Source organism: Ambystoma mexicanum, chromosome 8 (genome assembly GCF_040938575.1).
Source record: "Ambystoma mexicanum isolate Mex_15411 chromosome 8, UKY_AmexF1_1, whole genome shotgun sequence".
NCBI lineage: Eukaryota > Metazoa > Chordata > Amphibia > Caudata > Ambystomatidae > Ambystoma > Ambystoma mexicanum.
Genome location: NC_090929.1, coordinates 1071067005 through 1071079529, shown reverse-complemented (window position 1 = coordinate 1071079529; position 12525 = coordinate 1071067005). Strand labels below are relative to the sequence as shown.

The 12525-nt window shown below is 47.3% G+C and overlaps 1 protein-coding gene across 4 annotated transcripts in view; it reads left to right on the top strand.

Annotated features, from left to right (window-relative positions):
- TUBGCP2 (tubulin gamma complex component 2) overlaps positions 1-12525 on the top strand; it is a 704444-nt gene that overhangs the window by 227033 nt on the left and 464886 nt on the right. For 3 of the 4 annotated variants that reach the window (XM_069611057.1, XM_069611056.1, XM_069611058.1), the window contains exon 5: positions 10199-10231. The exons of the other annotated variant lie outside the window; for it this stretch is intronic. In XM_069611057.1, coding sequence (XP_069467158.1) covers positions 10199-10231 — 33 coding nt within the window. The remainder of the gene's footprint in view (positions 1-10198; positions 10232-12525) is intronic. 4 annotated transcript variants of the gene reach the window in all.

Genomic DNA, 12525 nt, shown 5'->3' with positions numbered 1-12525 from the left:
GTTCTTCTGAGATCTGGGGGAAGTGCACCCAGTTCCCTGTTCTGAAGAAACATACGGTGCAAGTGTCCGATTAATGTGCCGCCGAAGCGTTGGAAAGGCGTTGGGCCCTGGGGTTTTCCCAGTTTGGAGCTGTGTTAAGGCGTCTTGCACCTCATCCTCTGCGATCTCAGAGTCGAGTTGTTCGGCCTGCTGTTTGGAGAGTCGTGGGATTTCATTCGGGACGAGAAAATTGGAGTGGTCGGGCATGAGGCCATCCACAGGTGGAGAATAGAGTTGCTCGTAATAACTAGCAAAGGCCTCCATAATGTCGTAGCCTGCCATGAATAGTTCTCCATCGGTCGTCCGGATGGCTTGAACTTGTACCTTGCTTTGTTCGCGTCTCTCCAGCCAGGCCAGTGTCTTGCCTGCCTTATTGTCATGATGCATACCCCCGGGCATCCAGACCACGTCCATCAGCCCCGGGAGCAGGCATCATGTCGCCTTGAGAAAACCCAGCAACCCCTGCTAGGGGTTGTCTGCGTTCAGTCCTGGTGCCTATGGCGCCAGGCTCATATGGGACATCAGTCCTGGCGCCATAGGCGCCAGGCTCATAGGTGCCACACTTACCTGATGCAGACCATGCTGTAAGAAGATCCAAGCCCATGTGAGGCCTGGAAGGGACTACTTTACCTTAGGGACTATTTTGTTACTCGGGTGTGGTCGGGGAGGAATACCTACCTGGGACTACTTTGGAGGCTATTTAAACCACGCCCGAAGAGCAACACACGCTTTGCGTTATTCTGCATCCAGCAGCGTAATGTTCACCGTGCCAGCAGCAGCATCCAGCCTTCTGCCACGCCCGCCTCGAACCTGGAGCACCTAGAAAGAAGGAAAGAAGCAAAGAAGCAAAGGTTAGAACAAGAGTACTACCTGATTTCTAACCTGATTCCGGATTCATCGTATCTTCAAACCAGAGGAAAGACTTTGTTTTAAACGCGTCGCATTGCCAGCAGCAGCGCCGCGCCATACTCACCGTTCCACGCAGCATCTCTTCGATCCGGCGCTGTCTCCATCTTTACATCGCCGAATCCCGGCACCTAAGGGGGACAAGAAACAACAAGGTGAGCAGAGAGAACAGACAGAGACACTCTCTTTAGCCGCCATATGCTTACCTGATTTTACCGCCGGGGGTATAATTCATCAGCGCGCCACATCTTCTTATGCCGCACCTGTAAGATAAGGAGAAAGCAGCATGTTTAACCCATGCATTATTTAACGGACAGTGTTGGGTAACAGACTTTTACCGGAGCGCTTTCAGCTGTCAATCTTATTGGGTCAAAGCTGCAAGATAAAAGAGGAATTGGACAGGAGTGAATTCCAGACATTTTGAACTCTTATGAACTATATACTTACGGCTCTTCGCCAGGACCTTTTTGGAGTCAGGATTCGTCTACAACTCTTCCAATATCTTCAGGCCAGTGAAGTAACTGGTCATCAACGCGCCCATGTGTGCTTCGCAGGATGGAGGGCTCATCCTTCAAGAATATAAGGTGAGATTGCTGAGAGGGCGCTTCATAGGTGATTAGTGGGGAGGACAGTGGGTGTGCTATCACTTGAATCCACAAGTGGCTAAATCCATCTCTACACTTGTAGGAGAATATTTCTACGGGTCAAGCAGACAAGATTAGGAGGGCAGATCCAGTCAGTCATCGCAGCACTACGCATCACGTGGGTGGAGGCCGCAGCAGTCCGGGTCCGACCGACTCCCCTGTGGGAGCCAGGTGAGCGTAACACTTATCCCCTTTTTCTTAGATTTGGCTCCGAATCGACCAATGAGCGGTACGGGCATTGTCCAGGGCCATATTTCTTAAGGCCTCCTGTGCCGTTATCAAGGCCTCTTGCGAGGTCTTAGTTCCTAGCTCAAAGAGTTGTTCCTCTCGTTCGGATACCTGTCTTTCTGCCTCCGCAATCTCCTGGGTGTGGCACCTACGATGTGCCGACACCAAGGAGATGGCTTCCCCTGAAGGACTGTTTTGTATTCCTCCAATCTAGTAATCGGGTAGTCCACGGAGCCCTCGTTCAGATCGAAATATTCAGTGGTCTTTTCCGCAAGTCCCTCAGCGATCTTGGCCAACCCCAAGTAATATGTATTCAGGCGACAGATGGCGTCTGGTTTGTGATGTGTACCTTTTATGGTAATAATCGGGGGGGAGTGGTCCGAAATTCTTCTTGCTAAGAATTGAGCAGATAAGAGTCTATGGGACATATTCCGAGGGATCAAAACATAGTCGATTCTCGAGCATTGGAATAAAACGAGAACCCAGTGTCAGTGGTGTGCAGTGTCCTCCAGGTCTCTGACATCCCCATTGCTTCTGCGAAGGTGTATAGCATAGTCGGGGTGCTCCGGATCCTATTTCCCTTATGTGATCTGTACCTCCATAACCTCGTTAAAATCCCCTCTCAGGGCCCACGAATCTGCTCGTTCTTCCACCAACATTGTTTGTAGCTCACAAAGGAGCTCTTTTGTAAGTGTGCGGGGGTGTATGCTGCGATAAGGCCCATTGCTCCCCCACATACCTCCAAGCACCACCACAAATCGGCCTCGGGGATCGGCCTGTACTTTTTTGATCTGAAAAGGCACATGTTTATGAATAATTATCATCGTGCCTCTGGTCCCCCTCGAGAACCCAGCCTGATCTGTATGTGGGTAGCTAGATCTTTCAAAGAAACCGCAGTTTGTTCCGATCAGATGGGTCTCCTTAAGTAAGGCTACATCAGGGGAGTGTCGATTAAGGTATTGGAGCACTAACCTCAGTTTTGATACTGGAGCCCAGGCCGTTAACATTCCAGGTCAACAGTGACAGTTGGCCTGCTTGTGTTCTGTTCACGTGTTCAGTGTACCGTGACATCAATAAGGATCATATGTCATGCAGACCCCCCCATCCCTCAGTGTTCCACCCCGCCCTGTGTCCTGGTGTGCCCACCGCATCGATCGCACCGCTGCCCTGTAACTGTTTAACATAAACCTAAACCATCTGGATAATCCAGTCCCAAAGAATGGGGTTTCTTCGTTTTCTGCCCCGGGTGTGCTGGGTACTTTAGCCTCTTGTTTCGCAGGTTTTGAACGTGGGCGGCTGCATCCCTCACCGCACATGTGTACTAACTGTGCCCCATAAACTCCCCCCACCCCCAACCAGAAGCACCTGTCGCCCAAACACATAAAACCATAAACTCATGAAAACCTATTCGGGGAACTCCCCAGGGGTTAGTCCACTACTCCTCATCCCCGTCCCGGGCTGCCCATGTCTCGGGCTGCCCATCACAGGATTCCATCTTGCAGACATTGAGTGTATCATGGCCGTGGAGAGGGGGGGAGAAAGCAGGGAGAGTCTCTCCTCCGAAGCAGTACCGGACTGTTGTTAATCCTCAGACCTTTCCTGCGTTTCCAGGTGAGTTGTCATTCGTGTCTTCCTTTCGTGATGTGAGGGTTTGCCCTTGGTACGGGCTATCTTGGCCCTTTTCCCGTTCGCGATGCGTGATCTCTCGGACGTGGGGAGGACAGAACCTGTGTCTCTAGCCTTTCCCAGGCCTCTACCGGATTGTGGAACACATGGACTACTGTTGTGATACAGTTGAGGGTGGCAGGGAAAAAGAGTGCATATTTAATGTTTAGAGAAGCAAGTTTTCGAATCATAGGACTGATGGGATTTCTGGACTTTTCTTATAATCAGGAAAGGACCTAATTTGATTCCCATTATATGTAATTGGGCCAGTTGCTCCTGCCATATGGAGGAGTGTATCCCGGTCCCTATAGTTCATAAGTTTGGCAATCGCTGTGCGTGGGGTGGCTCCGGCTATCAGTCTGCCAGCTGGGATCCTATGCGCCCTCTCGATGGGAAAAAAAGTTGGAGAGTTTTTTAGGGGCCATGAGGTCTGAGAGCCAGCTTTCCAGGAAGAGTTCCATAGACGGCCCCTCTTCCCTTTCCGGGAGCCCCAGGAAGCGGAGGTTGTTGCAATGAGATCTGCCTTCGCTATCTTCTGCTCTAGCTTCCAGGGTGGTGAGCTTCTTCTCCATGTGTCCCAGGCGTTCTTCTAGTTTCTTAACTGTGTCTTCGGTGTCTGAAGTCTGTTGTTACGTTTCCCCCATTCGGGACATCAAGTTCCACATGTCTTGTCACAGCTAGGATATCTCAGAGGTTAGACCATCAATTTTAGTCTCCACCGACGTCCTGGACCAATGGCTGCCATAATGTCCGTGATTGATGGGGTCTGACTTGTCTCATGAGTAGTAGTGCCATTTCCAACATTGTCTGCGGAGTCAGGGGCCTTTGCCGGGGTGCTCATTGTGTACCGATCAATTTTATTCTGTGTCGACGCCTTGCAGAGCAGGTGTTTCCCCATCAGTGTCGTTTCAGTAGCCTGGTCTGGTAACAAGCGTCTTTCTTGTCCTGAGGTCAGTATCGGCAGTCCGGTTACGTGGTGGGGTGGATGGTTATTACCCCGGAGGGTACGTAGGCCAATGAGTTACCCACACACCAGGGTTGGAGGCCATTTGGGTCTGATCCGCCATCGTGATCAATCCGGGACTGGGGGGTTCAGAGTACAGGAACTCCAATGCGTAGTCTTTGCTCTCTACCCGGATAGCGGATCAAACCTGATTGGCCTCCAACCCTGGTAGTAGTCTTTGCTTTCTACTCGGTGGGCTGATCAGAATGTGTATCCGTTTGGGGGAGAAACATTTTTTCATGGTATTGGGAGTTTCGTGACCCTCTGCAGCTCAGAGCCTGTGTTACAATCCCTGTGTGGTCCTCCCAATCATAGGCATTCCGTCGGTTCTGTTCGGGGTCTCCCTCCCTCCAGCTCGTTGTTCGAAGAACTGTGCAGTATCTCCGCCACTGGCCAGTCACCATGTATGGTCGAGCATGTTCCTGTGTGGTTGGTATCGGTGTGTGTGAACACCTTTTCTGCTGCTTATGGGAGTCAGGTGGGGCGGCAGGACCAGGACGTGTCCACCAGTGAGCCCCCGCCGCACAATTCTCCACTCACTCCCAGAGCGAGGCAACACAGCACTTATAGTGAGGACCCGGAGGGGCGGTGTGGCGATCTCTCTTAGGAGGAAGTGGCTCCTGCTCACAGCCAACTCTGTTTCAGCTTCTCAACTTCCCGGATCTCCCGTCAGACCCTTATCGATGGTGGGGGTGTCAATTCTGGGGAGCCCTATGTGTTCTTTTATACCCCTGTTTCTTGCATAAAATTAGCCCCGATGTCTCATGGATGACATGCCCCCACTTAGGGCCCCATCGAGATCGCACTTACTTGCCTGGCGTGGTCTGTATGAAGGTTGCGTAGCTGCTAAGGTGGCCCAACCTTGCGTTACTTCCTGCCCCCACAGTGCACACCAGTATCTGTAAATCTGTTCTGCGGTGGCGGTGCTCTCCAGCGTATCGGGGGGTGGGGGAGGTATTCCCGCGTTGAGGAGATCCAGTCCCTGTACGCCTTCTGGGCCTTCTAAGTTCTGGAGCAGTGCTAAACGTGCTCCGGTCCTCAGCGACCAGGGCAACCGGCTGTGAGCCATGCGGTCTGCCGTTGTTGGGCTTCTGCTGCTGGGATCCAGATGCACCGCGTGGATAGTGCAGTGCGATTGTTAGGACGCGTGGCGCACCCGCGCCAAGCCAAGCGTCGTCTCGTCGCAGCTCTTCACCGTTTGGGAATCCCCACACGGTGCCGCACTGCCGCAGGCTGATTGAGTTCAGGGGGGTGGGGTCCCACCAGGCATCCGCTGAGATGCAGGGCCAGCGGTCTGAACTAAGCAACGGGTCTCATCCTCCCACTCACAGCGGCCCAGTAAAGCTCTTCCTCACTGCGGGCGTTGCAGGCTTTTCACCGCATAGGCTTGCAGTGATTGGTCAGACGGTTTTGGAGGACTAAAGCGGTACCGATTTTCGGCGGAACTTCCCCTTCACATTCCCCTCTCCTCCGGTACCGTTTCCACTCGGTTTCCTCTCCTACAAAGGCAGGATATTTGCAAGATATGGGCAGACCCGATGGAGCAGTGGGAATCTACGACTGCATCCGACGGCTGCTCAACAGCACCCTTGCTTTAAATGTCTTATAGGTGTGTCCTAATGTTTATTTATAGATTGTCCCGCATGCCCAGAGTTAAATTCAAATGGATGCATTTGTTCAGCACCAGTTGTCCTGGGGAGCAGAAAGTAGCTCCTGGTTGCTGTTGGTGTCAAGCTAACCATGCTCTACTTGGCTTCAAACAGGAGCTAAATAGCTCCCAGCTCCCCTCAGTTTCAAACCCTAATCTGGGCACTGTTCTAGCCTCTGACTGCGCTGACGCCTGCAAGTCTTCGCCTCGGCCCTGCGGCAGTGAGACGGATACATGGCAAACTGTTGCTCATTGGGCTCCGGGACTCTACCTGGCCTAAAAGCACCTTCTGAAAATGGAGGCTGTGATAGTTGGCCCTGGCATTCTCCAGACTGCTATCATACTGGAGGCACGCTCATACCTGCATTCAAATTCAAAGGTCGGAAGTATGAGGTGAATGCTGGATATGGTTGAGAGGTGGTGTCTGCCTCTTGTGTCAGTTGGGCTGTGATACTGCTTTATCCCCACTGAACTTTTGAGAACTCGTACATGGCCCATTCTGGGGCTGGAGGCAGAGAGTGATATTGACATTGCCGGCACTTCTTTATGCCCCAAAAGCTTCTCTACATTATGGGACTAGCACCTAATGAGCATTTTCCGAACGTTTCTGCTGTTGATCCTGTAATCAGCATTCTCCTCTAGAGCTACGTATTTATGAATGGAGAGTGGCTTCACCCTAAGAACCTTTTGTGTGACTGGTAGACACCACTGGATCAACTATGACAGACGACACTGAATTGCAAAAGATCCTTCCAAATATGGCAGCAGGCTTCTCCTCTGTGAACTCCAAACTGGATGACATCACCATTAATGATTTCCAAGCTGGAGAAGACTCAGGACCACATTACGGAGGCCTAGACAAGGGTAAGAGTGGTTGAAGACGAGGTGTCTATTTTGAAGGAGTGACTTGACTCCTTCACATCTGTGTTTAAGGCTACTCGGAAGAATTTCGATGACTCGGAATTGCGCTCAAGCAGAAACAACATGCTCATATTGGGGGTTCCAGAAGGCCACTCTGGAAGCCGAATGGAACAATTTGTCGAAAACACTTTGCAGAAAATTCGGGATCAACCATCTCTTGATGGGCCCCCCTAAACCGGGTGACCCACCACAACCAATCATAGCTCGGCTGCTCAACTGTAACGACAGGGACGCTATATTGCAAGCAGCTTGAGATAATGGTGAACTATATCTGGGACCTAACAGGGTTTTTATATAACCCACACTTTTCTCTAATGCGGTCCAATAAGAGCGACAGACTTTCCTGAGCGTTAAGAAGCAACCATGAGACCAATCTATTTTTATATTCGATGCTTTACGCAGCGAAATTGAGATTTGCATTTCAAAACAAGGCGTTTTTTTTCACACTGCCTGGGAAGCCAGCTGTCTTCTTTAAAAATAACATCCTTTTCCCCACTTTAGTCTAACCATGGTCCTTCCACCTGAGACTATATTTGTCCTTATTGGGTGCTTCACGTTCTTGGAAGCCAACGAGTCTATGCTAATATTGAAATCAATGCTGCGCTTCGAGATCTTTCCACTATTCTTTATACGCAGCAGGACTCCTGTACTATGGGGCAGATCAATGAGTTTTTAAATGATTTACCTCTGACGCAATTAGTGGTTGACTCTAGAGCGCACCTGGATCTACTGTTAACTGTAGAAGAAATGTGCATGGCCATTGATAGTCTCCCCTTACGTTTAGCTCCCGGGCCTGATGGGCTTACTGCAGAATTTTACAAACACCATAAAGCTCTCCTTAGTTAGACTATGCTGGAGCTATGAGAGGAAGCTATGGCAAATAGATTGCTACCAGCAACCATCAGAGGAGGGATTATTATAGTGCTTCTGAAACCCAGGAAACCGGCAGATGAGTGTGAGTCCTATAGGCTGTAGTCATTACTAAATTTAGATGTTAGTTTTTGTCAGAATTCTGGTGAAAAGACTCCTGCCACTTATGGAGCAAATAGTGCATCCAGACCAAGAAGGATTTATACCAGGTAGATCTGCAAGCTTGAATTTGCAGTTATGGCTCACATAGACCCCTCCGTGCAGGTGGTTTTGGCCACGCTAGACGCCCAGAAGGCCTTCAATTTCGTGTACTGGGAGTATATGTTTAAAGTGTTAGTACAGTGCGGTTTCTGGTCACAATTCATCCCTTTATATACCTGTACTGCATACCGAACCCACTGCTAGGATGTGCACCAATGGGATATTATCCAACACTATAGATCGAGAGTCGGACCCATCAAAGTTGCCCTTTGTGCCCGCTCATATTCGCTATTGTCATTGAACCATTTGCCGATATGGTAAGGCTCCATCACTCACATAGGGGGCTCTGAATAGGGGTGTGTGACGAACATTGTCTCACTATATGCAGATGATGTCCTAATGTACATCCACAATCCGAGGGATGACTTGGAACTTAGCTTCTCTGTCATTTTAACTTACAATCAATAATAAATGCAAAATCTGTTTAGTTCTAATTTCAAAATAATTCTCATTAAGCAGTTCACAAATCCTAGCATTCATGTAAAATGTTTATCAATTTTGATGGGCCAACCAATGTTTAACTACTTAGTTAAACAGGAGTTGCCATTTCATCTGTTTTGTCTGCGGTGTTTCGTCTGTGCGCCCTTAAGCCTACAGGTCTCGGGTTGTGTGTTATAAATTAAATAAAGAAAAATTAGTTAAAGCTTTCTTAGGGCTGATTATTTCAAGATGAGTAAATCCAAAAAAAATGATAAATGCACACTTAATATTATTACTAATCCTAAATATATTATAAAATCCCTAGTCAATTTTATTATGCAAGTTGCAGTGTCCACACTCCTTGCATACAGAGTTGATATTCTCAAAGTACATTAAATCTTTCTATAGATCTGCTTAGTAGCAGTATATTTTCAGCAATGTTTCTGCACAGTACTGAATGCCAAATTTGATGCATCTTAATAGCGGATTATCTGTATACGAACACTGAAAATGACTAATTTACTCATTCATACAAGTTCTTCCACATTGGAGTGGTACATTTCAATAGGTTTTTAACCCACCCAGAAAGCCATTTTTTGCACATCTGAGTAACGGGCAACATTACATATGTGAGCATAAAACAATGTACTAATTTACGAAATAATACCAATTCCTCCATATTATAGTAGTGAATTGCATGATTGCTACATATTACACTGTAAGTATTAGAAAGTTGGACCACCAGTTTAGGCAGGCCAAGGTTTAACTATAGAAAAAGCATTTTGATGAATTGCCACAATAAATAAAAAATAAAAAAAATGATCTGTGGGGTTTTCCATATTATTGGCAAACTCATTAGAAGATTATAGACCTAAAAATACCTGAAGGGGCAATTTTTGGCTAACCAAAGAAACTACTAAAGGGTTCAGATGGTTATCCCAAATTCAGAGTTCATTGTGCAAAGCATACATCTAAAAATTAAATGTATCTGTAACGCTCAAATATCGGTTTCTGATTTCATAAGGCAGAGAGCAAACATATACAGTGCATTTTGCTTTTAGAAAAAGGAGCAAATTACATTTTTCTTAGAAGGTAACAAGGAACATTAAAACTATGCAGGTGATATAAATGTGCTGGATCCTAATTGACACCTGCTTTAATGTGTTATATCTAAAGGCTTTTGTTTTTGCGTAAATCCAGGTTTTGATCACCAACCTTCTGTTTTAAAATGAAATCAATACTGTAACTGGTTTCTTACTTCCATTTCATGTGTTGCCATCAAGTGCATTTCTGTTGGATAGCGTTTGTCTGCATTTACAATGACTCCTCTATTTTATGAGGTTCTATCTCAGAATATTGTTTTTCGTGCTGTCCATATAATCCTTGTTGCACTCACATCATGCAATAAACAATGTAATTCACTGTGCAATTTATGAAATGTCCTATTGTAATCTTCTTTTTGCTTCCAGTTATGAATTCATGTTTCAATTAATGTAAATGGGCACATTGAACACATTCCACATTCAAAAATGTAAAAATAAATGCCAAGTGGCAATGTTGGCAATCATATTTTTTCTGGTTTCTTAATTTCAGGATCCAAATGTGCTTTTGAAAGTTTTGACTTTGGTATGTATCATATAAAACATTTTCCAAGATAATCATGGTCTTCACCTGCACATAAAATGTGGCAGTTCTTCTCCAGTATTGACATATTTCTTTGTTATTCAGACACTATTGAGTCACAAATGCCATAACAGTGCCAAATCTGATTGTGTTTCTGGTCTTGGGAGTAAAGAGTTCTTGTCTGGCTTTAGCCCTAATATTTTCTGTAGCTGCTTGTCTATTACTGCTGGTATAACCTTGTTTTTAAAAATCTTTTCCCAACTTTTGATGCTGCTTCTTTCTTGAAAATGTCTTGTGCGTCTTCTCAACATCTCGCCATATGGGTTTTTCTGTTGTTGCCTTGTGGTGTCCACTTTTAGCCTGGATGTCTGAATGCACCAGTGTTGAGTTTCTATGTACTTTCAAGTGATCGATATTAGAGGATTTGCATGAGTCCAGGTCCAAGAAGATGATACTTTTTGTATGATACATGACTGTAAATTCAATTTGAACCATATGGTTCATTCCTGGGGTGGTCCATCCCGTATCTAATATGTTTCTGTAAAACAAGTCCATAAAATTTTGTTTTGTTTTTTTATTGCATTCTTAATTGTTGTACATGTTTCCTCATAATGAGCGTCAAGAAAGATTTGTTGATGAGTACACAAATTTCACCACCATGACTACTACCTTTTTCTGCAGGTATAGGTTCCCATTGAATCAAACTGTTATTTTAGGAAAAATCAATAATCATTTAATTGAAACTATGAAATTACTTCTGAAAATTAATATTTAAGATCATGTATTCCCAATTCATGTTAAAATGCAGTACAGCATTTTTTGACATAGTGACACAAATATGCTCATGCACTCTTAATTCATTCAAAACCTACATGCTGTTGGAGGCGTTCGAGAGCCCGAGCAAGATGGCCACCTGAAGTGTGAACTCCCCGGGAGGGGATGAGAAGCCACGAGAAATGGTGCACATGGAGAGCTCAGAGGTGCAGTGCAGATGGCCACTAGGCTACGTGCATGGTTAGGCGCCCCCATGGGCCTGTTCCCAAAGGCCCTGGTGGCAATGAACGCCCACTGAGATGCTTTGAAGTTGCATGGTGGAGACCCAGCCAGTGATGGCGGCGGAGTCATGGGCTGCCCACTGTACTTACGGGCGGCGGCGGGACAGAGAACTGGGTTTGCTGCCCATGATAACTGACTGGCACAGCTGGGATATCATATCCTAGCTTAGGCGACCGTGGCTGAACACAGAGTGGTGTGTCCCGCGGGCCCGGTCCTCTCCCCTCCCCCGCTGTGGTGATTCAGGCGCAAAGCTGCGGGATAGGGTCGAGGAGGAGGCTACTTGTTGGGCCCGATTCCATGCCTGTGATATGCTGTGCAATGCAATGTCATATGAGCCCGGGAAGAGACACCTGCTTCAGTGAAGAGACGCTGCAGGGAGGTATTGAACTTGAGGATGACCTCCATGATCTCATTAATACACAGGAGGATGACGCAGTCGGGCCCAGGGCGGCTTTTCAACTGCCACCGCGTTTAAGCCTGTGAGTACTGTGGGGCCCATATACGGGTCATGCAGCCCATGAATCTGCAGTGCTTGATCACACACACAACTGCTCCTGCCCCCGCTGATGGGCTCTGCAGCTGCTCATGGTGGTAGCGAGGTATAGAGCGTTTGAAGAGTTGGGTCGCTTCGATAGGGATATCCAGCGGTTGCCATCCCAATTACGTACAGAGCAAATGGGGACTGGAAGGCCGATACAGACCCAAGGTGGGACTCCTGTCCATTGGCAACACCATTATGGGCATATATATGTGGCCACAGACAAGAGTGTCCTAGAACAGAATGCCAGACCGCCGAGTGGACTCAGTCATGTGGACAGGATCGGCCAACACTGAAGCAGGCTGGGTTGCGAAGATCGACAAGGGGTACGTGCCAGATGGATACCGCAGCGCAACTGCATCTGATCTTACAAGAGTTGAAAACCCTCAACCAATGTACGTAAGACACAAACTCCACCATTCATGATATTGTTAATGAAATGAAGGAATTAACTTGCTGCTTGAACTTCAGAATGAGCAAACCACAGAGAATAAGCAGTGCGCTGGAGGACAACCTAGTCACCCAATGCTTAAATTGATGACCAAGAGAATCGCTCCAGAAGTAACAATGTACCTCTGGTTGGTGTGCTGGAAAACATGAAAGGAATTGATATAGCAGGTTTCATATATAATCTGCTCCAGGAGGATCTCTAGCTACCTAACCCCAGGGAATATGTGATCGAACGGGCTCATAGGGCGCCTAT